Genomic DNA, 20,626 nt, shown 5'->3' with positions numbered 1-20,626 from the left:
ACACACACACACGGCTCGCCCACATGCTCATGCGTCAGACACGCCACCCACACACACGCCAAACCCCCCACCCCCAGCCCCCCCACCCTACGCCTTCACTTCTTAAATACACAGGAATGTAATTTCACCCCCCCCCCCCACACACACACACACGCCCCCCCTGTGCCGCTTTTCCAAACATCCTTGCAACCCTACACCCCCCCCCGCACCCTCAGGCCCACGCCGGCTGGATCCTGGCTGCTGACCCCGAGGCCGGCCTGTCGGCGCTGCTGCACATGCGGCCGCCGCTGCACCCCTCGCTGGCGCTGTCCATCCTGCAGCGCCACTCGCGCCACTACTGCGGCCTGTACCTGGAGACGGCGCTGCAGATTGGGGTGGCGCTGCCGCAGGTGCGGAGCTGGGAGGGGATTGGGGAGGGGAGGGGATAATCCCGTAAGGAAAGAGGAGGGGAGGAAATTCGGTTGGATTGAGGAGTTGGAGTGTTGAGGATGGCAAAGACGCAGTCCGTTATGGGTTGAGTCATGTGCTGGCACCTGGCCTCCTCCTTGCACCCCTACACACGCCCCTACACACGCCCCTTACACACATGCCCCTACATACCCCTACACCTACCCCACCCCCACCCCCACAGGATTACCACAACGAGTTGCTGCTCATCTACCTGCGGGACATCCTAGCCAAGGTGGGGGGGGGGGGGCGGGCGGGCGGGGGGGGGTTACATTCATGATTAGTTAAGGAAGTGGTAGACGGTAGACCATCTTGCGGAACAGGAAGCGTTACCGACGATGTCGACCAGCTCCTGGCTCCAGCGCGAGCTCCAGCTCCAGCTCCAGCGCGTAGACCCTCCGAAGTAGTGTTCCCGTTTGATAAAAAGCTGCTGCATAGCCTGACACGACCTAAGTTCGTGGCGGCACGGCGACTACTACGCGCGACTAGTCGCGATCTACGGACGCTCGCTGCCCTAATAGCTTTCCTACATACCCCGGCGTGTACTCACCTGCGGCGTGGCATTGGAACCCACGCCGCGTGACGTCCAGACATCCATGCATGGCAAGAAACGGGAGGGCGAGGTGAGAGGCAAAAGACAAATGCAAAGGAACCTAAATGCTATGGCCGCCACGACGGGAGTGGACGCGCGCAAACGCTAAGTAGGCCACGGAATTGGACCCATGCTGGCATGGGGAGGGGGACTAGGGGCTGCGTGGCGGGGCTCCTAAGAGCTCCCACCACCACGCAACTCTCCGGGCCACGGGGTGGTGGCCCAGAGAGTCGCAGGTGGGTGGGGTGCCCTGCTATCCTTTGCCGCGTGGACGGTGTGTTTTCCCTGGAAACCCGGCGGCCGTCCTGTTGGGGGCGGCAGTGAACGGCACTCGGCAGCAGCACAGGCACAGGCATAGGCACAGGCACAGGCGCTGGACGGTACGGAACAGGTAGTCGGTCTTGACGTCGGCGCCATTACTATGACATGGATGGGTTCGTGCGCACCAGCCGCCGTGCTCCGGATATCGGGCGGCATCACCCGGCCCGACATACGCAGAGCAGCAGCGGACTGGGGGCGGGCGGGGGGGCGGGAATGTGCGAGGCAGGGGAGGGGGTCGGGGGGTTGCAAAGATGGTTGGAATCCGTGTGGTCGCCGTTGGGAGGCACGGGACTGTGGGGTTGCATGGGTGCGTGATGCAGCGGGATAGGCCGCGGGGGTTGTATGCCCTAGCCCAACGGTTTAGTTGTACCGCCATCAGGGGATGGGAAGGGCCCCGTGCCTGAGCCCACGATGCGATTGGCAGGACTGCCGTAGCCTGGAGCCGTGGGGTCCGGGCCTCACCACACACACATTCTGACTCCTGATCGGGCGCGCTGCCCTTCACGGCCCGACAAGTGTGCGCCGCCTGCTCCGCCCGGCCGGCCGCCTAGCCACCGCCCCCTTCCGTCCCATCTCCCTCCCACCTCCCCTCCGCAACCCCATAGTCCATGACCTTCCCCAACGCCACCACGCAACCCCAAACCCAAACCCAAACCTCGTCCCAGCAGGAGCCTCCCGCCCGCCACGCCGCCAGCAGCACTCAAAGCGATGGCGACGGCGGCCTGAAGCAGCTGCTGCTGGGCCGGGCAGCCGACGGCGTCGGCGCCGCCGGCGGCGCCAGCGCAAACGGCGGCGCCGCCGGCGGCGCCGCCACCGGCCCCGAAGCCGCCTCCCAGCCCGCCATGCTCTTCCCAGACGAGCTAGCCCGGGCGCTGTGGAACCACGTGAACGCGACGCGCGGCGGTAAAGGCCGCGGCGGCGGCAGTGGGGGCGGCGGCGGCTCGGGGCCACCGCGGCCGTTTGCGAGTGCGCCGGTGTCGGCATCCGCCACGCCCGCACACGGTCTCTCGCGCGTACCCAGCCACACCAGCCTGCACAACGGCATGCCCGGCGCGGCCGGGGCGGGAGGCGCGGGCGGCTCAGGCGCCGGCACGGCCGCGGGGGAGGAGGGGCCGGCGGCGAGAAGCGGCGCGGCGACGACGGGCGGCAAGGCCGCGGCGGCGGCGGCGGCGGCGTCGCGTGCGGTGACGTCGCCGCTGCCGGCCGCCGCCGGCCGCCGCGCCGGCGGGCGCTCCTGGCTGTGGCGCGACACGAGCGCTGCTAGCGGCGGCGGCGGCGGCGGCGGCGGCGCCGACGACGGCAGCGTTGACGGGACCCGGCGGAAGCTGCCGCTCGCGCACGCCGGCGGCGGCGGCGGCGGCGGTGAAAGCGACAGTGAGGCGGACGAGGTGGACGGCGCGCATGCTGACGACTCAGACGCCGAGTCGACGGCATCGGGGCGGCGGCGCGTGTCGGGCGCCGCCGCCAGGCCGCCGCCGCCGGCGCCGCCGGGCTCGCAGCCGGGCTCGCGGGCCAGCTCCAAACCCAGCACGCCGACGCCCCTGCCTGGCGGCTTCATGAAGAAGGGGCTAGCAGCTATGGCGGCGGCGACGGGCCTTGCCGCCGGCAATGGCGGCGGCTCCGCCGCCGCCGGCCGCACGCCGCCGCGGCCGCCGTCGCTCAGCATCGGCAGCGGCGGCGCCGACGGGGCTGGCCGGGCCTCTCCGGGCTCCGCCGGCAAGCCGCCCGCCGGCCCCAGTGCCGCCTCCGCCGCCTCGGCCGGGTCGCAGCCTCGCCGCCGGCCGCGGCAGCCCAGCGGCGACTTTACCGCCGCCGCCGCCGCCGCCGACGGCGGCGGCAGCGGAAAGGAGCTTGCGCTGTCGGAAGCTGGACCGGCGGCGGCGGCGGAGCCTGACGGCGGCGTCCGGGCGGCGGTGGCGGCTGCCGCCGCCACCGCCGCCGCCGCTGGTCCCTCGCTGTACCAGCGGCTCCGTGACCTGGTCTACACCTCGCCCTACATCGACCCCGCCTACGTGCTGGAGAAGCTGCCGCCGGGTGAGTGCGCGCGGGTGGGTGGGCTGGCGGGCGGCCTGGCGGACACACATATACGACGCGCGTCATGACGTGACGTGAGGGGACGACCAGGGGGAGTTTGTGCCAGCCGCGGCGGTTGGGCGGGCTGGCGAGGGAAGAAGGCAAAAGGCAGTTACTCACTCACACTCACTCACTCAACACTCACACACAAACACAAACACATACAGACACACATATACGCACAGCAAACCAACGCATGCAGCCTGTGCATACCTTAGCCCCACCTCTCAACCATCACACCGCCACCGCACCACCACTGCACCGCCACCTCCTAACCAACACACCACCACCTCACTGGCTCCGCCGCAGGTGAGCTGCTGGAGATCCGTGCGCTCATGCTGGAGCGCCTGGGCCGCCACCGCGAGTCCCTCCGCATCTACCTACACGCCCTCCGAGACATGGCCGCGGCGGAGGCCTACTGCGACCGAGTGTACCAGGCAGCAGGCGGCAAGGCGCCTAACGCCGGCGGCGGCGCAGCCGGCGGCGCTGCCGGCGGCGGCGCCGCCGGGGGCCAGGGCGGCCTGCCGCCGCCGCCGCCGCCGCCGCCCATTCCGCTGCACATCACGGCCATCGGCGGCAGCGGCGGCTCGGGCGGCCTGGCGGCGGCGGTCACACTGGGCGGGCTGACGTCACCCAGTGACATCTATCTGGAACTGGTACGGGCGCTGTACGACGGACCGCAGAGCTGTCCCGCCGCTGCGGCGGTGGCGGCGGCCGGCGGGCACGGGCCGGAGGCTGCGGCGGCGGCGGCAGCCGCCGCCGCCGCGGCCGCCGCATCAGCGACGGGCCCAGCCGCCAGCGCGGCGGCGCTGCCGCCAGCGGGTGGTGTGACGTCGCCGACGACGGCGGCCGCGCTGGCGGTGTGGCGAGGCGGCTCGCCGGCTGAGGCGCTCGGCGGCGGCCTGGGTGCGGCGACGGCAGGGGCGGGTGGCGCTCCGGCGCTGCTGGACGCGGGCACGTGGCAGTCGCTGTCGCGGCTGTTGAGTCGGAAGCGGGAGCGGCTGAACCCGCTGGAGGTGAGGTGGGGGGCTATGGCGGGCTTTTGGGGAAGGGGAGAGGTAGTTTGGGCTGGTGACTACAACCGCCCCCCTCCCCACCCCACACACGAAAAGATTGCCAGCAAAGAACAATAGTATATCCATCTCCTCCGCGTTCCATCGGCTCAGGGTTGGCCATGGTTCATGTTGGGATTGGAATGGACCACCACCACTACCGGTATCCCCGCGCACACACACACACACACACATACACACACCCTACCGTACGCAGGTGCTGCCGCTGCTGCCCGACGACGTCCCGGTGGCTGACGTGCTTCCCTGGCTGGAGGCGGCCCTGCGCTTCAGCCAGGAGGCTCGCCGTGGCCTAGCCGTCAGGAAGCAGCTGCGCCGCTGCGAGAACCTCTCCGCTATGGAGGAGGCGGTCCGGGTGCGGCAGCAGCGCGTGCTGGTGACGGGCGAGCGGGCGTGCTCCATCTGTCACAAACGGCTGGGTGGCTCGGTGGTCGTCTCGTACCCTGGGGGTCTGTTGGCGCACTACCTGTGTCACAAGCGGCACACGGGAGTGAGCGGCGGCGGGGCTGGGGCAGGCGGCGGAGGAGGAGAAGGAGCAGGCAGTTTGACGGGGAGCGTGAGCGATTTTGGCGGGGCTGCGGGGGCCGCGGCTGGGGCCGCGGCATCGGTGGTCGAGCTCCAGCACAGCGCGACGGGGGTGCGCGGCATTAGCCCAGCTATTTCTTCGGAGGCATTGGCGGCCTGGTAGTGAGCAGAGAGTTCAGCTGGGCGAGGAGGGGCCCAACTTCGAGGTCGCACGGTTGGCGGTTGCATGGTACGGCTTGGCAATTCGCCCGAGCCGCGTTCAGGCCCGCGCGCCGGCTGTGTGCAGAAACAGTACCTGTGCATCTCTAGTATTCTATCACACGCTCATTACGCATTCAACAACGGGGTTGACAAGACAAGCGACCCATCAAACACTACTGCTCCGTCTCGCGTGGTGTCCCAGGCCAGGGCCCCAGACTGCTCCGAGGCATATACAGGCACCACATAGGCCTAAATCAGGCTGGCGACATCAGATTGCGACGCGGCGTGCGGGGCGCGTCAATAAACTAGCCGCGGGCCCGACGCGGCGCCCACGACCCAGCAGCCCGAAGCATTTCCTGGAAGTGGCGTAAATTGTAAGTCAGTACCTACTCCATAACGCTGCCAAATATATGCTAGCTGGCGAGTTCGGTTGCATGAACGGGACTGCTTGCGGCGACTTGCAGGTCCACCATGAAGGCCTCCAAAAACAACAGAGTCACGCCAGAAAGTACAATTTGCTCATCAGCAACTTCAGTCCCAGTTTGCGAGCACAGTTTGGCGACACCATCGAAGGCAAGTCGCGTAAACGGCAGCGCTTGCACTCACCCATTGCGCCTGATGCTATTTTCCAGCTCACTGCAATTCGACTTGATATAGGTCCGTCGGTGCGCTGGTCGCCGACGCATTTCTCCTAACCGGGCTCGGCCCCTCAACTCCGCATGCTGCTGCAGGCGACAACTCCGCTCTTCCAGCGGGCCCTCGCGGCCATGAGGCTTCGCCTCAGCGGCTCCTCTCGCGTTGAGGAGCCCGTGGAGCCGTTCGTCGGCAATGACGCCAGCGCCTGCTCCTCGCCCACCAAGCACCTTGTGCTCCAGCGCCAGCATAACAGCTTGCCGGTGGACCGAACGCAGCCGCAGCAGGCGCCCGCGCTCCGCCGCGCCATCAGCGCCCAGAGCAACGGCGCACCCGTCCCTCCCGCAGCAAAGAAGGTGGTGTTTGGCGCCGCGACCGTCGCGGCCGGCGCCGTCCAAAAGGCCGCAGCCGCCGTAGCCGCCGCAGCCGCCGCAGCCGCGGCCCAAACCGCGGCGGCGCCGTCCTCGCCGACCGCCGCCGTGCCGCTACGCGGCATCCTGACCAACGCCGGCGAGGCCTCCCCAGCCGTGGCCCACACCTCCTTGCAGCAGCAGCATCAACAGCACCACCACCACCAACAACAACAACAACACCAACACCAACAGCAGCACCAACACCAGCAGCAGCAGCAGCAGGGTCCCGGCACCGGCGGCTCGGGCCTGCTGGCGGCGCTGCAGTCCTTCTCCGCGGTGGCGGGCGACACGGTGGAGGCCCTGCGCGACGTGCGTGAGCAGCATGAGGAGCTGCTGCAGCAGCAGCGCGAGAGCTTCCAGCGCATGCTGGTGGGCATGCGGCAGCGCCGGGCAGCAGCCGCCGCGGGAGCGGCAGCGGCAGCGGCAGCGGCGCCACCGAAGGCGGCGCCCGAGGCGCCCGTCCCGGGCCCCATCATCACGGTGGCCTCCAGCCCGTCGCCGGCTACGCCGGCGGCGGCGCGTGCCGCGCCGGCGGCGCCACAGGCGCCTCCGGCGCCCGCGCCGGCGCCTGCGTCGCTGACGCGGTCGCCGCCGCCTCCCCCTGCGGCGCTGCGGCTCAGCATCGCCTCGCCCGCCGGCGCGGCGCCCCGCGTGGCCCCCGCGGCCGGGTGCCACGCCGCCGCCGCGGCGGCTCTGCGCTCCTCCGCGTCCTCGGCTTTGACCAGCCCCACCGCCTCCTCAGCCTCGTGCACCCCTGGCGGCGCCTCCGCCGCCGCCTCGGCACCCACCACCGCCGCCGCCTCGGCGGCTTCCACCGCCGCCACCACGCCCTGCGCCTCCTCCTCCTCCTCCGCCGCCGCCGCTGCGGGGGCGGCGCTGTCGATGCGGCCCTCGCTGCCGCCGCCCACGGACCCGCACTGCATCACTGAGTCGTACCGGGGCGTGCTCGTGACCATGCCCATTGGCTGCCGCATGGAGGGCGCGGGGGACCGCCTGGTGGTGGAGGGGCCGCGTGTGTACGTGGAGCTCGTGTTCCGCGATTCCGGATCCGGATCTGGATTCGACGGGCGCGGATCTGGTGGCTCGATCCAGAACCAGCAGCAGCAGCAGCCGCATCAGCAGCACCCCGTGCTGCTGACCAGCAACTGCGTGGCGACGGTGAAGCGGGTGGATGGGCGCAGCGTGGTGACGGTGCTGCCGCCGCTGCTGCCACGCAGCAAGTCCACGTGTGTGGCTTGAAGCGGAAGCGGCGGAGACAAGGCACATGGTTTGGGGCGGGCGGCGTACATAGATGCTTTGATGCGGTAAACTGATGGTATGGTCCCCTTCGCGGCTTCTTCTTTCGGAAGCTCTCGAGCTGGTGGTTGTGAAGAAGCTGATATGGGCGCGATTGCAGTGACTGGCACGTGCTAACTTCCTTTAATTGGAGTGTCGAGTGGTCGTCTTGAAACATGTATGAACCTTCAACAAGTGGGAAACGATGCAGTACTGGGCGAGCACATCGCCTTGCGTTCGCTGCGGCAAGTCCTAGGACTGAGTGCCATTGATGCCATGGGCGCTTCTTGTTTTGAGGTGTTACAACTCGCCGAACTAACCAGAACGAAGTGGCCACACAGGTATCAGACCAGATTTACAGAACGTATACATATGGCAGTACCGTATTGCAGTCAGGGGTATAGAGAGACACTGGGAGCAGGCGGCGGTGTTGGCAGGGTGCCAGCGGCACAAGAACGGTCTGGCAGCGTGTGTGGTTTCGCCGGCTCTGCTCTAGCTCTTGGGCTTGAGTGCATATCAGTGATCGTGCATTGTTTTAATGACAACCGATGTAGCTCAAGAGGGCGAGTAGTACGTGCATAAGCAACATAGTGCATGTGGGAAGAAGCCCTTGCCAAAATGGCAGCACTGTGCAGCAAGCCCCAGGATCACCTCCTTCGTTCGTTTAGGACCTTCTTTCTTTCTATCATCCGTGTTTCTTTCCTTCACGATAACGGCCCATGCTGTAGCAAACCTTGAGACAAATTCTTGTTGCTTGCGGCAATGCGGCCGCCTCGGTATGAATGTGTGATGTTGGGGCGGCCAGCGTCTGGCACGCACAGGCACGCACAGCCATTCCAGACACGGGAACGGCTCTCCTTGATAGCTTCAGGCGTTGCTCAAATGTAACGCGCCTTGACACCTTTGCTACCATCCCTCTTTTGCGTTCAGCATTACACTGAAGGGAGTCTACCGGGCGTGACGGCGTAAGCACGGGCATAGCCGCATTACCGCATAGGGCCGCGGCCTCTTGCAAGGCCGGATGGGTGCTATGACGCCCTCCGATCTTAAATGATGAGGCCCTTCGCTGTCGGGGCCCGGTCCTGCAGCTACAGCCGTGTAAAACAGCAAAGTACACAGTCCTGGCGGTGCTTGCAATGAGGCTGTGCACGTCAATGCAGTTACGGGGAGATGGGGGCGAGGATTGGGGCACGAACGGTGGAGCGGCCTGTGCAATGGGCATGGGCACTGCCGCATGGCCAAATCCTGATCCCCATCATGCACGCTAGCCAGAGCCATAGATGTGTGGTATAACCTATAAACATAACAGCGCAGCATACATACCATAGGCATACGTAGTGTGCCCACTATATAGCGATCACCAGGCGCATCCTGAACACGAGCCCCTAAAGCACCGTGGAGCAAGGCACGAACCCAACCACCAGTCCTGCGCACCGCTTTCTCTACTGCTTCTGCCTTCCATTTTTACGTCTAGAGCGAACACATATGAAGTGACAGGCCTCCTTGGTAGATTATTCTCGGAGCAGCAGCGAGGCGCAGCAACCCTCGGAAGATGACGCGTCGGGCCTGCCTCACGCTCGCTTGCGCTCTGCTGCTTGGCCAGCAGGCGTATGCAGTTCCTAGCTTCCTTCGAGGTGGCTCGAAGATTCACAAGGAGGCTAAGCAGGGGCGGGGTGACTCCGCGGGAACTAGCGCGCATGCAACCCTCAGTAACAACGATGCGCTGGAGGCATTCATGGAAGGCAGCCCGGCGGGAATAGCTATCGTGGCTCGGCAGGCCCTGTTCGATTACGCTACGGGCGTGGCCTTCATGTTCCTCAGCCAAAAACTGCAGGGCACCAAAGTGCCCGATGTAACCAAAATCTTCGCCATTCCTATCGTGGGCTCGTTTGAGCTGGACCTCACGGACATCGTGGTGAACAACTTCACATGCAGCACCTCCAGCTCGAACCTGTGAGTTGAAGGGGCCTCGAGGTGACTTCAGCTGCTAGAGAGGGGCGCAGCACGGGACAAGGGTTCGTGCCTTACCCTTCGTCCACTTAATCAAGCTTGTCTCGCGAACAGCCAGCACCTCCACCTAAACCCTGTGCAAGTTCTCGTACCATTTGGCGCTGGAGGGGGGACGTCTGGCCCCTGCCACCTCACCCCATATGCCACCACGTTTCCCCCGCGACTCCCCACCAAACAGCACCATTCTGGGCGACGGCTTCTTCCACCTGCTGGCCTCCGACGTCTCCGCCCACCTGTCCTTCAAGTGGCACTGGACCAAGGCCAGCCTCAGCGGCACGGGGGATGGAGAGCTGCTGCTGGGGGGTGAGCGCAGCGGCAGGCGGCGCGCGTGTGTGCGTGTGCGTGTGTGTATGTTGAAGAAGCACCAGGGGAAGGGTCGACATTGTGCATGCGAATGCGCAAGCAAAGCTGGCCGCGCGTTCGTGTGTTGTGTGTGTGTGTGTGTGTGCGTGTGTGTGTGTTTATGTGTGTCTCTGACTGTGCGGGGCTGTCTGGGCACGACGGCAGCTGTGTGGGCTCCCATTGCAGCTCCTCCCCCGCCCCTATCCCAACACCTGCCTCGCCTGCCCCCGCGCCCGCCGCCCCGGCCATCCACCCGCACCTGCACCCCACCCCGCCCCCCGCCCTGCAGGCGGCACCATTGACTGGGTGTTTGAGCTGCACAAGGACGAGGCGCTTCAGAAGCCGCAGCTGCAGGTGGTCACGGCCAACAGCAACTTCGACTCGGTGAGGAGGGAAGGAAGGAAGGAGGGAGGGAGGGAGGGAGGGTTGTGTGGTAGGGGTGGCGGGGCGCTTCTGAGAGCAGCTCTTATGAAGCACGGCACTTCGTACAAAGGGCTGGTCATACCTGGTACCACCCCGCACGTTTCCCCCCGATGCTCCTCCCCAACTCCCTCTCCCCTCTCCCCTCCATCCCCAGCTTCTCCTTGCCAGCGCGAATGTTTCCTTACGGGATTGGTTCAGAGTTGAACCCTCCCTCCCACCATCTGCCTCCCCACTTCTTGAATAATTATGCATGTAACCCCCCCCCCTTTGTACCTGGCTACGACTTCACTTCGTAAACTTAATGCGTGTGACCCCCCCCCCCCCACCTCCCTGCAGGTGGACCTCAAGATTCACTCCTACTCCGCGGACTGGCTCTACCAGGCCGTGCTCACCCTGTTCAACGAGGCGGTGAAGAGACAGGTGCGGGGCAGGCAGCGGGCGGCGGCGGTGTGTGTGTGTGTGTAGGGGGGGGGGTTCGCAAAGATGGTATAGAGACGTGTAGCGAAGTAGACAGCAGGCGTAGGGGGCGAGTGGGTGATGCCGTGAGGGGCAGGGATTCAGGGATTCAGGGGTATAGCTGCCACTGCCAGGAGTCTTGCCAAATTTGGGCCTGTGCCGTATCAGTCGTTGGGGTCAAGTGCTCAACGCCCCTCGGTGAAACAACCTCAGGTCCAGAACGGCGTGGCTGCGGCGCTGGACGGCGAGGTGCCGGGCCGCATCAACGCCGTGCTGGGCTCGCTGCCCACACGCCTGGAGGTGGGGCGGGGGGAGGGGGGCGGGGGGAGGGAGGTGGGGCGGGAGGACGGGTGATAAAGGCGTGTGTGTGTTTGTGTGTGTATGTGTGTGTATGTGTGTGTGTTCCATGTCCGGATGCGGGGCCGGCAGGAGGGTCAGACAGGGTCAAGGAGGATCAGGGAGGGTCACGGAGGGAGGGCGATGAGGGGCAGCTGTAGGCTTTGGAGGTGCGGGAGCGCGGGGAGGGACAAGGTAGGGGGCACGCCGGGGAGCTGCGGAGCTGCGGAGGCCGTCCCCCTCCACCTCCTCCGCGTGCCCCCCTCGTCCAGGTTCGGGGCCTGCCCTTCTCCACCGCCTTCGAGTACTCCATCTACACATCCTCATTCGTGCTGGTCAAGGGTTTCGGGGAGGTGGAGGTGCCGGAGGCGGCGGAGGAGGTGCCGGGGGCCGCCCGCCATGACCCGGCGGCGGCGGTCGCAGAGGCGGCAGAGGCGGTGGGGGTGGAGGAGGCGCAGCCGCAGCGGCGACAGCTGCTGTCTGGAACCGCCACCGCCACCGCCACAACCCGCACCACCACCGCCACCCAAGCCGACCGCGGCAACAGCCCAGTGGCCAAGATGACGCGGTGCCCCTTCGAGAGCTCGCCGCTGCCCCTGGACGGCCCGGCCCTGGCCTCCGACCCCGCCATGACCAGTGTGCTGGTGCACGAGGCCACCGCCAACTGCCTGCTGTGGGGCCTGCACCGCGCCGGCAAGCTGACGTTCAGCCTGCGGGACGGATCCGTGCCCGGGCTGTCCATCACCACGGTGGGCGGGGGCGGGGGCGGGGGAGGGGGAGGGGGAGAGGCGCGGGTGGCTAGCTGGGTGGGTAGCACAGGTGGGTAGCACGGGTGGTTAGGTGGGTGGTTAGATGGGTGGAGAGGGGTGTGGCGTGGCGGGAGGGTGTGGCGTGGCGGGAACAGTGCGGGCCAGGAGCAGTGTTCGCCACGCGCCAGCCCTGGGTGGGGCCGCCCGCCCTGTCATGCGCGACACACGTCTGCCTGTCCTCACCCCACTGTGCTATTTCTTGCCATCCTGCCCCCCCTCCCCACACTACAATTGACAACCCGCCCTATCCCTACCAATGCTCCTTGTTCCCTGCTCCAACTTCTCTTTCCCTGTTCTCACTGCTGCGCTTGCCCTGTTCCGACTGCCCCCTCCTCGCCCGCCCTCCTCACCCTCACCCCGGTGATGTACCACAGCTCGCATATGCGGCTGCAGTTTCTCCTTGCAGCGCGACTGTTTCCTTACGGGATTGGTTCAAAGTTAACCCTCACCCCTCACCCCTGCTGCCCCCCCCTGCTGCCCCACCCTGCCCCCCCTCTCCCCCCAGGACGTGTTGGCGCTGCTGGTGCCGCAGCTGCCCACGCTGTACCCGCACATGGGCATGGTCATAAATGTGGAGGTGGGGGCAGCGGGAGGGCGGTGGGCAGCGGGAGGGTGGTGGGCAGCAGGAGGGTGGTGGTTTGGGGTTGGGGGTGGCGGTTTACTCCATTCCCAACGAAACCAAGACCCAGAACCAGCCCACAGAGGGGCTTGGAGAGCAGCAGCAGCAGCAGTACTTCTCCGTGCACCCAGTTTGCTCGCCGCAACACACATGCGCTTGTTTTCCTTATGCTCTTTAGCACACACACGCACACACACACACATACACACACGCCCCCCCCACACACACACACACACACGTACACGGCCACAGGCGCTGGACTCGCCGCACGTGTCCCTGTCCGCCGCCGCCGGCGCCACGGTGTCGGCGGCCTACCGCATGGGGCTGGTGGTGGCCAACGACAGCCTGGGCAACCCGGAGGTGCGCGTGCGCGTACGGGGGGTGGGGTGGGGTGGGTTGTAAATACCAGCCCAAACTAAACCAAACCCAGGGTGGGGAGGGGTGGGTGGGGGGTGTGCGCGTGTGGGGTGCGGATGTGGGTGGATGTGGGCGGTGGGCTGCGAGGGGTGTGACACGGAGGGCCACGCCCACGGTCCATAGTTCGTACCTTGGCCGCTCGCCGTTTACATCCCACGGGTTGCGGTCTTGTGTTTGCGTTCTCGTAGGATAGTGGAAACAGCCCCCCCTCTCCTCCTCGCTTTTTCGCATTGGGTTCGGCTTAGTTTGGGCTGGTATCCCCCCCTTCCCTCCTCCCCTCCCTCTCCCCACTCTACCGCCTCCTCTTCCCTCCTCCCCTCCCTCTCCCCACTCTACCGCCCCCCCCTTTCCCTCCTCCCCTCCCTCTCCCCACTCTACCGCCCCCCCCCCCTTTCCCTCCTCCCCTCCCTCTCCCCACTCTACCGCCCCCCCCCTTTCCCTCCTCCCCTCCCTCTCCCCACTGGCCCGACAGGTGGTGCGCCTGGTCGCCAACCTCACCGTGTCCGCCCAGCCCGACTGGGACGCCTTCGTCATTGGTGACGTGGCGGTGCATCACGTGGTGGAGGCCAGCCAGCTGTCGGTGCCGGCCGAGCAGTGGGACAACACGGTCACGTGGCTCATACAGGTGGGGGGGGGGCATTGGGTGGTAGGGGGGAGGGGCGTGAGGTCTGGAAGCTGGCGTGGAGGTGGGGGCGCGTGGAGGGTGGGGTGGGTAGAGAGGTGTGACCCCCTTCGTATGACCCCCCCCTACGACTTCCTTAATTAATCATGAATGTAACCCCCCCCCCCGCCCTTCCTTCCTCATCTGTCCCCTCCCTCTCCCCCCTCCCCAGAACTACGGCCCGCTGGCCTCCCTGCGCCAGGTGTTTGAGCTGCTGGTGCGCACGCCCGACAGCAGCCAGGTGGCGCTCACGTCCGCACACACAGCCACCTACGACGGCGGCTGGTTCGGCCTCAGCGCCGACGTCGAGGTCACCCTGCCGCCGCCACCCGCAGCCGCCGTCGCCGCCGCAGCCCGGACGTAGAGCAGTCGCCACCCTCAGAGTCTCGTGGTGTGTCTCCTGTGTGCGCCCGCGCGTGTGGTCATTTGGGCGCATCGCAGGGTGTGCGGCCGTTGTTCGGCGTCGGGTGTTTCAAGTGGGTCCCCGTGTATGTAGCGGACCCGTGTAGGCTGGTGAAAAGCCGGGTAAAGGTGTCGCCTATGCGGACTCTGTTGGTTACTTGGTTGAGGCTGTCACGCGATGGCCGTGTGGTGGTGTAGGCCGCTGTGTGGATATGAGCCGGTGGCGCCGTGGCGGTGATGGGCGCAGTGGTAGGGGTGGGGGCGGATGCAGTCTGCTGTGGCGACACCGCAAAAGTCGCACGGTTGTAAATTGGATGTCAGGTCTCTTGCACGGTTCCACCTGTCGTCGTGTCTTCACCAGAACCGCTACGGTATTCAGGGCCTGCGCTAAGCTACCCAAGCTGCGAATATCTGCTTTCACACACGCAGCGCCCGCCGCCGCCGCAAGCCACAGCCTCGCACTGTTCGGCTCCGTCCATGCATAGGACTGTCGAGGCCCTCCTGGCAAGCCAGCACCGCGGGTTAGGGTGCCGGGTGACGGGGGTTAAACAACGGGGAAACGTAGGAACCCGGAACACGGGGATCACCTGACTGGAACTGTGGAGGTCACTGGAGTTCCCCACTGGACTTGACTATTCGCGATTGCCTTCGCGCAAATGCTTTGCGCCGGACTCTACGCTTATGCGGCATCCCCAAACTTTAACCCTAAACCGAGGTCCTGGCGTCGGCCTCTCCCCGGAGACCCCTTCGGCCCTTCGCCTCATCCCCCCAGTTATCGCCGGCGCCGCTCGCCCTGCTGCTCCACTCGTCATTGACGCCTCGGCCACATCCAATAAGTATTATCGCTTGCAACTAACGCCTCTGCCTCGCTTTCGTGGGTGTTGGTTTGGTTTGGGTATTTAGAACCCCCACCACGAACACATTGCTTCACACTTGGGGAGCGAGGCACAGGCGTTGGGACTCGGGCCACCAGCGCTGGGGCGTGCTTTCTTTGGTGGCTGCAAGGAGAAGGAATGGGAAAGGCACAGCACCGCACTTGCACACACCCTGCAACACGAGCAGGCAGAACGCCAGCGACAACCGCACCAAGCACGGAACCCAAGGGCATCCTTCCGGGGCAAAGCAAGGGCAGACCAAAGACAGGGGATCCAAAGACACGAGACACAGGACCAACACCCACACCCCAAACCGTTGCCGACACGAAAACCCACTGCAGGCGCACGATCAAACGCAGGCACACACACGCATCGGCCCGCTGCAGAACGGGTCTTGGGCCCCAATCAGTTTAGGCATGGATGCATGGTCGCGGTGTGCACATTCCACACGCCATCCACGCGTGCCCTGCCTAGCCTTGTGGGATTTCGGAATTTCAGTCATCACAACGGGAACTCGTCTTTCATCCCCTCTGCTCTTGCTTGTCCTAGATCTCAACACCATCCACGCGTGCCTTCCCTTGCCACAGTACCGTGCAGGGGTTCGACCGGTACCGTGGCGTGGGCAACGCGGAGGGCACCTGGCTGGAGCTGTTGTGAGGTGGAGCCGTCCTTGCTCGTAGAACTGAAGGAAGGATTACTGTGTCTGCCAGTGCCGTGTGCCTTTGGGTGGGGGAGTGTGGCAGCTCGAGGTGGGGGACGCACGCATCGGGCAGACACGCACACACGCAGGCAGGCTGGCAGGCAGCCGCGCATGGACAGGGGCAAACCTAAGGCGCTTCGGCTCCCCTTGGATCGCTTCGCCCAGGGGGCTCAGCCCCAAAGTAGGGGCAGCGCTGGCGGTGTGCCGGTGAGAATGCAGTGCTGCAGGCCCTAGGTAGGGCAGCGCGTCTGCAACGGCGGGGCTAGATACCACCTTGTAACCAACAACAACACAAACACAGATACGCCGCCCTGAAGTACGTACGTAGGTTTGGATGAAGACGGATGAAATTGGTGCGGCAGGAATGTGGCGACGAATGTGGCCCAGAGGCCACGCAGATTGACGGTCCACCGGTCCAGGGCAGGTGCGGGGCGCGTATTCATTCATTCCAGCCCCCGCGCCGCGCACTACCGATGCCAGAGCAGGGGTATCGCACCTACAAGTTCGCATCGCATCGCTCACCTATAGCCTTTACTTACCAACGCCAACTTGCATCAGCTCGCCGGTATCATGGCCCAGCCGCCGCAACCTCAGTTGGACAGTATGCATCAGCAGATTGACCAGGTGGACTTGCAGCAGCGGATTGACCGGCTCGAAGAGCAGATCGCGGCCCATGCCACGGCCAACGCCGCGGCCCTCGAGGCCCTCGAGGCTCGAATCGAGGAGCTGAGGGTGGAGCCAAGTGAGTGCCCGAATCCTTGCGCAAATTGGGGATAATAGGGCATGGTAAGAGCAGTCTGCGTGCGCGCAGACCTCGTCACGGACCTGGTGTGGCTGGGGCGCGCCCTCTTCAAACGCATTTCGCGCAGCTTGGCGTCAGAGCCTTCTGCTCATGAAAAGCAGGCTTAGCAAGGACTATCCCTCACCTGACGGAATACGCCGACTACGCGGACTACGTGGGCCCCGTGCTTTCGGCGGTTGGGACCATCTTCGTTACGTTCCGGAGGCCAGGCCGGACTGTTTCAGCAACCGGGCCCGCAATCATGACTGTCATCCTGGCCGTTTGGCCCATGGCCTGGCCCCTACTGCGCAGCCTCCTGGGGCGCAGCCTCCTGGGGCGCGGGCTACCAGGAGGCTGCGCAGTAGCGGCCAGGCCATGGGCTTAGTCGGCCAGGGCCCGGCCCGCTGGAACTCCGAAACGTAACGACGAGGGTCCACACCCCCGAAAGCACGGGGCCAGGCGCAGGTGAGAAGTTGGTGCATCACGCAGTGGAGGCCAGTCGGCTGTCGGTGCCGGCCGAGCAGTGGGACAACACGGTCACGTGGCTCATACAGGTGTGTGTGGGGGGCATTGGGTGGTAGGGGGGAGGTGCGTGACGTCTGGAAGCTGGCGTGGAGCTGGGGGCGCGTGGAGGGTGGGGTGGGTAAAGAGGGCGGAGAGGGTGGGATGGATCCGAGCGGGTGGTGTCGCGGTGGGGGCCGGGCCTGGATGTCATCGCGCATGTGCGGGCGGGGGAGGGGGGACGCCTTTCCTTTCCTGGCGGCTGTACGGTATTTTATGTGTGGGACTGACTGGCCCCTCCCCCGCTCGGCCTCCTCTACTCCGACTACACCTGGCGGCAGCCTCGCACTGCATTCCTGGGTTGGTGTAACCCCCTTCGTATGACCCCCTCCACGCCCTTCCTTCCTCATCTGTCCCCTCCCTCTCCCCCCCCCCCCAGAACTACGGCCCGCTGGCCTCCCTGCGCCAGGTGTTTGAGCTGCTGGTGCGCACGCCCGACAGCAGCCAGGTGGCGCTCACGTCCGCACACACAGCCACCTACGACGGCGGCTGGTTCGGCCTCAGCGCCGACGTCGAGGTCACCCTGCCGCCGCCGCCCGCAGCAGCCGCCGCCGCCGCAGCCCGGACGTAGAGCAGTCGCCGCGCACCTCGTCGTTTGTTTCCTGTGTGTACCCGCGCGTGCGGTCATTTCGGCGCGTCACAGGGCGTGCGGCCATGGTTTCGCGTGGTGTGTCAAGTGGGTCCCTGTGTATGTAGCGGACCCGTGTAGGCTGGTGAAGTGCCGGGTAAAGGTGTCGCCTTTGCGGACTCTGTTGGTTACTTGGTGGCCGCTGCGCAGCCTCCTGAGGCGCGGGCATGTCATCCCGCTTTGGAATGCGCACGCGGGGTGTCAGCGTACACTGTCCTCGAGGTGGAGGCACGAGTTGCAGGGTGCATTGCCTGGCTGCTCGTCGGCCTTGAGTGCAAACACATGGAAGGAGGGTTGGGGTTGTCTTAAATGATGTGCTGGGAGAGGCTGCGCGGCCGTAGGACTGTATGCGGCCTTATGCCCAGATGCCAGAATACCACCTGGCTACCCGTGACCAGATAGCGCCTGCGGGGGCATCATTTCTTGCGCTGTGTGTCTGTGTATGCGATGGAAATGTTGGTCAGGATGCTAGGGCTTGACATCCTGGATTTTGATGGAGAGGCCTCTGTCCTCAGGAGCTTTCATTTTGTTTTGCACTTGTAGTATCCTGGTGTCACGAATACCGTACATGATACTACACCCCTGTGCCCACGCGGGAATCGTAACGTCAGTGGCCGGACCTGTGTGTGTATTAGCGTGTGGCTGCATTTGTAGGTTCGTTACAGCAGATAGCAGAGCGCAAAAGGCAGGCAAGCTCAGGTTTGGCATACGCTTGGCGTGACGCATCCAAGAAGCCTGCTGCCTAGGCAGGCCCCGCTGCCGTTGCCTGCGCGGCAGTTCTGCACAGCCTACGGAAGTAAGGTACGGTAACGTGAGGTGGGAACAGGACAATCACCGCTGAGGCGTGCTGAGGATTGTAAAAGGAATGCGTCAAGGGTGTACAGCATAGGACGTCTGCCCAGTGCATGAGTGTGAATGAGTGGGTGGCATGAGAGATCCAGGAAGATTACAGGACAGCAGGGAGGCCGGCAAGGCCTCATGCTGCTATACTGCAATGAAGTTATGGCCAGTGCTCGTATCTTCTATCTACACTGTAGAAATCTGCCCCAAATCCGCCGAAGGCGGAGAAAAATTTTTGGGTTTGGGTGCCACGCATCTACGCAGTGTAGACGGTTTTGGCCGGTTTTGGCACAAAAATGGGGGAAGCGTAGACGTTTTGGGGGGCTTGGGGGCTTAAGTGTAGATGCCGCGGTCAGGGTCATCTACGCATGTGTAGATGCCGGGTGCCTGAGGGCATCTACAAGATACGAGCACTGGTTATGGGGCATCCCGCCCACATTCAGCGCAAGGGAGGCGACGCCCGCCGCTGTCGATGTGAAGGCTCCACCACGTGTGGCAGCAGCTGGTGGCGGTGGTGGTGATTGTAACACTGCTGCCACCACGGAAGTCAGTCTTCGCAGGTGCGCCTGTGCAGGGCAGAGGGTGGCGGCAGACTGGCAGAGCTTGCATTACGACCTGGGTGTTGGGCACCCTTGCTTGGCCGGACTGTCCCTTCTTGTAATATCGCCAGGGGGGGGGGTAGGAAACAAAGTGCCAGACCCCATGCCCCGAAATCCCCCGGGAACCCCCTTGAGGGGACGACCGATCCCCCGACGGACAAAACCTTGTTGTTCAGGGGTTAAAACCCCTCCATTTAATACCAAAGTGGTGTCAATCGACTCCTCTTGACGAGCACTATCACTCCGTGTCATCAGCGGTCCTGTTCTGAGACTTCGGTCACCGGCGGGATCCTATCCATGGAAATCCCCTCGACCCAGACCATCCCGCGCTCAACTCTCTGCCGCGTGACGAATGGACAATGTGCACCGGCAGCCTTGTTAGACGTGAACTCGAGCGCACCAGCGCTTCAGAGCCAAGCTGTGTCAGTGCGCATGTGTTGCATGTGGAGACATGTCCCGACATGTCCACGCCCGGACGCGCAACTTAGCCCTCCCACGCTTTGTTTGTGCTTATTACGTCATAACGTGCACATATGAGCCTCGTACTGCTGCGTTTGGCCCCTAGTTCTGCTTGTGGGGCGCTTCCCGAAATCCGCCGGGATGGGCTCCCGAAACCCGACGGACCCCCAGGGACGAGGACCGACCCCCCAACTTTGGCGGCCCAGAACTTCCTCACCAGACACCCCCTTAAGAAACTAAAAGTACGTGCATAATGCTCTCCTAAAGCTCTGTAATTTTGAGCATGGGGTAAGAATCTGAGCTTTCTACCCCCCCTGGTATCGCCTTGCTTGGCCGGACTGTCCCTTCTTGTAATATCGCAGTTATTACGGCAGCCGGAATGGAACAAGAAAAGGTGGCTCTCCCTCGCAAGGGAAAAGTGGGCTGAGCCCACGCCACGTCCTCCGTCTGAGGCCGAAGGTTCCGATACTAGCCTCATCTCCCGGACATAGCCGGGGTCGGTTTGTACAGGCACCGCCCGCCATATGTGCCCAGTCGCGCCCAGCCATCAAGCACTAGTGCAGCAGGCAGCAGGCCAACCAGACAGCAAGGAAAACCTCTCAACACCCTTGCCGCTGCAGCTGACTGCCCGCTACGCCATCCTCGTCAGCACAGGTCGCTAACCAGACAACACCGGCAGGTCTCAACCTGCGCGCCGGCGCCGCTTTGAAGGCGGCGCCGCGCTGTCCTCCTCCACGTGGCCTTGCCCGCCCCCTCTGCTCGGAACATGCGCGCCGCCACTGCCGCTGGGCCCAGGGCCGCCCGTGCCGCCGCCACCACCGGGCCCAACGCCGTGGCCGCTGCTGTTGCCGCCGGTAGGCGCGGTGCCACCGCCGCCGCCACCGCCGTCTCCAGGCCCTGCACCGCCGCCACCGCCACCGCCACCGCCACCGCCACCGCCGCCGCCAGGCCCTGCACCGCCACCGCCGCCAGCAGGTCGCAGGGCTGCAGGCCGCGGTTTGCCAAGCAGCATCTCCATCAGCGCGTGCCGCATGTTTGTAGCCGAGTTGGCGTCGCGGCCCTGCAGTTCAACAGGGCGTGTGTCATCCCGTGTGTCACCCCGTATCATCTCCAAACCGCCCTGTGTCATCCCGTGTCATCCCGTGTCATCATCTCCAA

General features: G+C 65.0%; 4 protein-coding genes across 4 annotated transcripts in view; all 4 read left to right on the top strand.

The window, feature by feature from the left end:
- CHLRE_06g278124v5 (uncharacterized protein) overlaps window positions 1-5,404 on the top strand; it is an 11,006-nt gene extending 5,602 nt beyond the window's left edge. The window contains exons 11-15 of the mRNA XM_043063078.1: window positions 216-389; window positions 632-682; window positions 2,029-3,394; window positions 3,743-4,449; window positions 4,703-5,404. Coding sequence (XP_042923784.1) covers window positions 216-389; window positions 632-682; window positions 2,029-3,394; window positions 3,743-4,449; window positions 4,703-5,191 — 2,787 coding nt within the window. The 3' untranslated portion in view covers window positions 5,192-5,404. The remainder of the gene's footprint in view (window positions 1-215; window positions 390-631; window positions 683-2,028; window positions 3,395-3,742; window positions 4,450-4,702) is intronic.
- Window positions 5,405-5,478: 74 nt separating this feature from the next.
- Window positions 5,479-8,664, top strand: CHLRE_06g278123v5 (uncharacterized protein). Its single transcript, XM_043063077.1, has 3 exons — window positions 5,479-5,603; window positions 5,694-5,802; window positions 5,961-8,664. Exon 3 carries the CDS (start codon window positions 5,997-5,999, stop codon window positions 7,512-7,514), a length of 1,518 nt encoding a protein of 505 aa, XP_042923783.1. The 5' UTR covers window positions 5,479-5,603; window positions 5,694-5,802; window positions 5,961-5,996; the 3' UTR covers window positions 7,515-8,664.
- A 204-nt stretch (window positions 8,665-8,868) lies between these two features.
- On the top strand, window positions 8,869-14,352 carry CHLRE_06g278122v5 (uncharacterized protein). Its single transcript, XM_043063076.1, has 10 exons — window positions 8,869-9,503; window positions 9,739-9,863; window positions 10,192-10,286; window positions 10,662-10,745; window positions 10,995-11,081; window positions 11,390-11,866; window positions 12,432-12,503; window positions 12,798-12,905; window positions 13,435-13,587; window positions 13,796-14,352. The coding sequence occupies exons 1-10, from the start codon at window positions 9,103-9,105 to the stop codon at window positions 13,985-13,987; spliced, it is 1,794 nt and encodes a 597-aa protein (XP_042923782.1). The 5' UTR covers window positions 8,869-9,102; the 3' UTR covers window positions 13,988-14,352.
- A 46-nt stretch (window positions 14,353-14,398) lies between these two features.
- Window positions 14,399-19,083, top strand: CHLRE_06g278121v5 (uncharacterized protein). The gene is made up of 5 exons (XM_043063075.1): window positions 14,399-14,529; window positions 16,159-16,342; window positions 16,412-16,456; window positions 16,841-16,935; window positions 17,322-19,083. Exons 2-5 carry the CDS (start codon window positions 16,171-16,173, stop codon window positions 17,511-17,513), a joined length of 504 nt encoding a protein of 167 aa, XP_042923781.1. The 5' UTR covers window positions 14,399-14,529; window positions 16,159-16,170; the 3' UTR covers window positions 17,514-19,083.
- Window positions 19,084-20,626: the final 1,543 nt, after the last annotated feature.

The sequence above is a fragment of the Chlamydomonas reinhardtii genome, chromosome 6, assembly GCF_000002595.2.
Source record: "Chlamydomonas reinhardtii strain CC-503 cw92 mt+ chromosome 6, whole genome shotgun sequence".
NCBI classification, from domain to species: Eukaryota; Viridiplantae; Chlorophyta; class Chlorophyceae; order Chlamydomonadales; family Chlamydomonadaceae; genus Chlamydomonas; species Chlamydomonas reinhardtii.
This window is presented reverse-complemented; position numbering and strand designations above follow the sequence as displayed.

Bases quoted from the DNA above. Each gene is read 5' to 3' on its own strand.
- CHLRE_06g278121v5 (XM_043063075.1), top strand. From the start codon at position 16,171: ATGGCCCAGCCGCCGCAACCTCAGTTGGACAGTATGCATCAGCAGATT. The intron at 16,457-16,840 runs GCATTTCGCGCA...GCACGGGGCCAG, and splicing joins GGGGCGCGCCCTCTTCAAAC to GCGCAGGTGAGAAGTTGGTG. The intron at 16,936-17,321 runs GTGTGTGTGGGG...CCCCCCCCCCAG, and splicing joins CGGTCACGTGGCTCATACAG to AACTACGGCCCGCTGGCCTC.
- CHLRE_06g278122v5 (XM_043063076.1), top strand. From the start codon at position 9,103: ATGACGCGTCGGGCCTGCCTCACGCTCGCTTGCGCTCTGCTGCTTGGC. The intron at 9,864-10,191 runs GTGAGCGCAGCG...CCCGCCCTGCAG, and splicing joins TGGAGAGCTGCTGCTGGGGG to GCGGCACCATTGACTGGGTG. The intron at 11,082-11,389 runs GTGGGGCGGGGG...CCCCTCGTCCAG, and splicing joins CGCTGCCCACACGCCTGGAG to GTTCGGGGCCTGCCCTTCTC.
- CHLRE_06g278123v5 (XM_043063077.1), top strand. From the start codon at position 5,997: ATGAGGCTTCGCCTCAGCGGCTCCTCTCGCGTTGAGGAGCCCGTGGAG.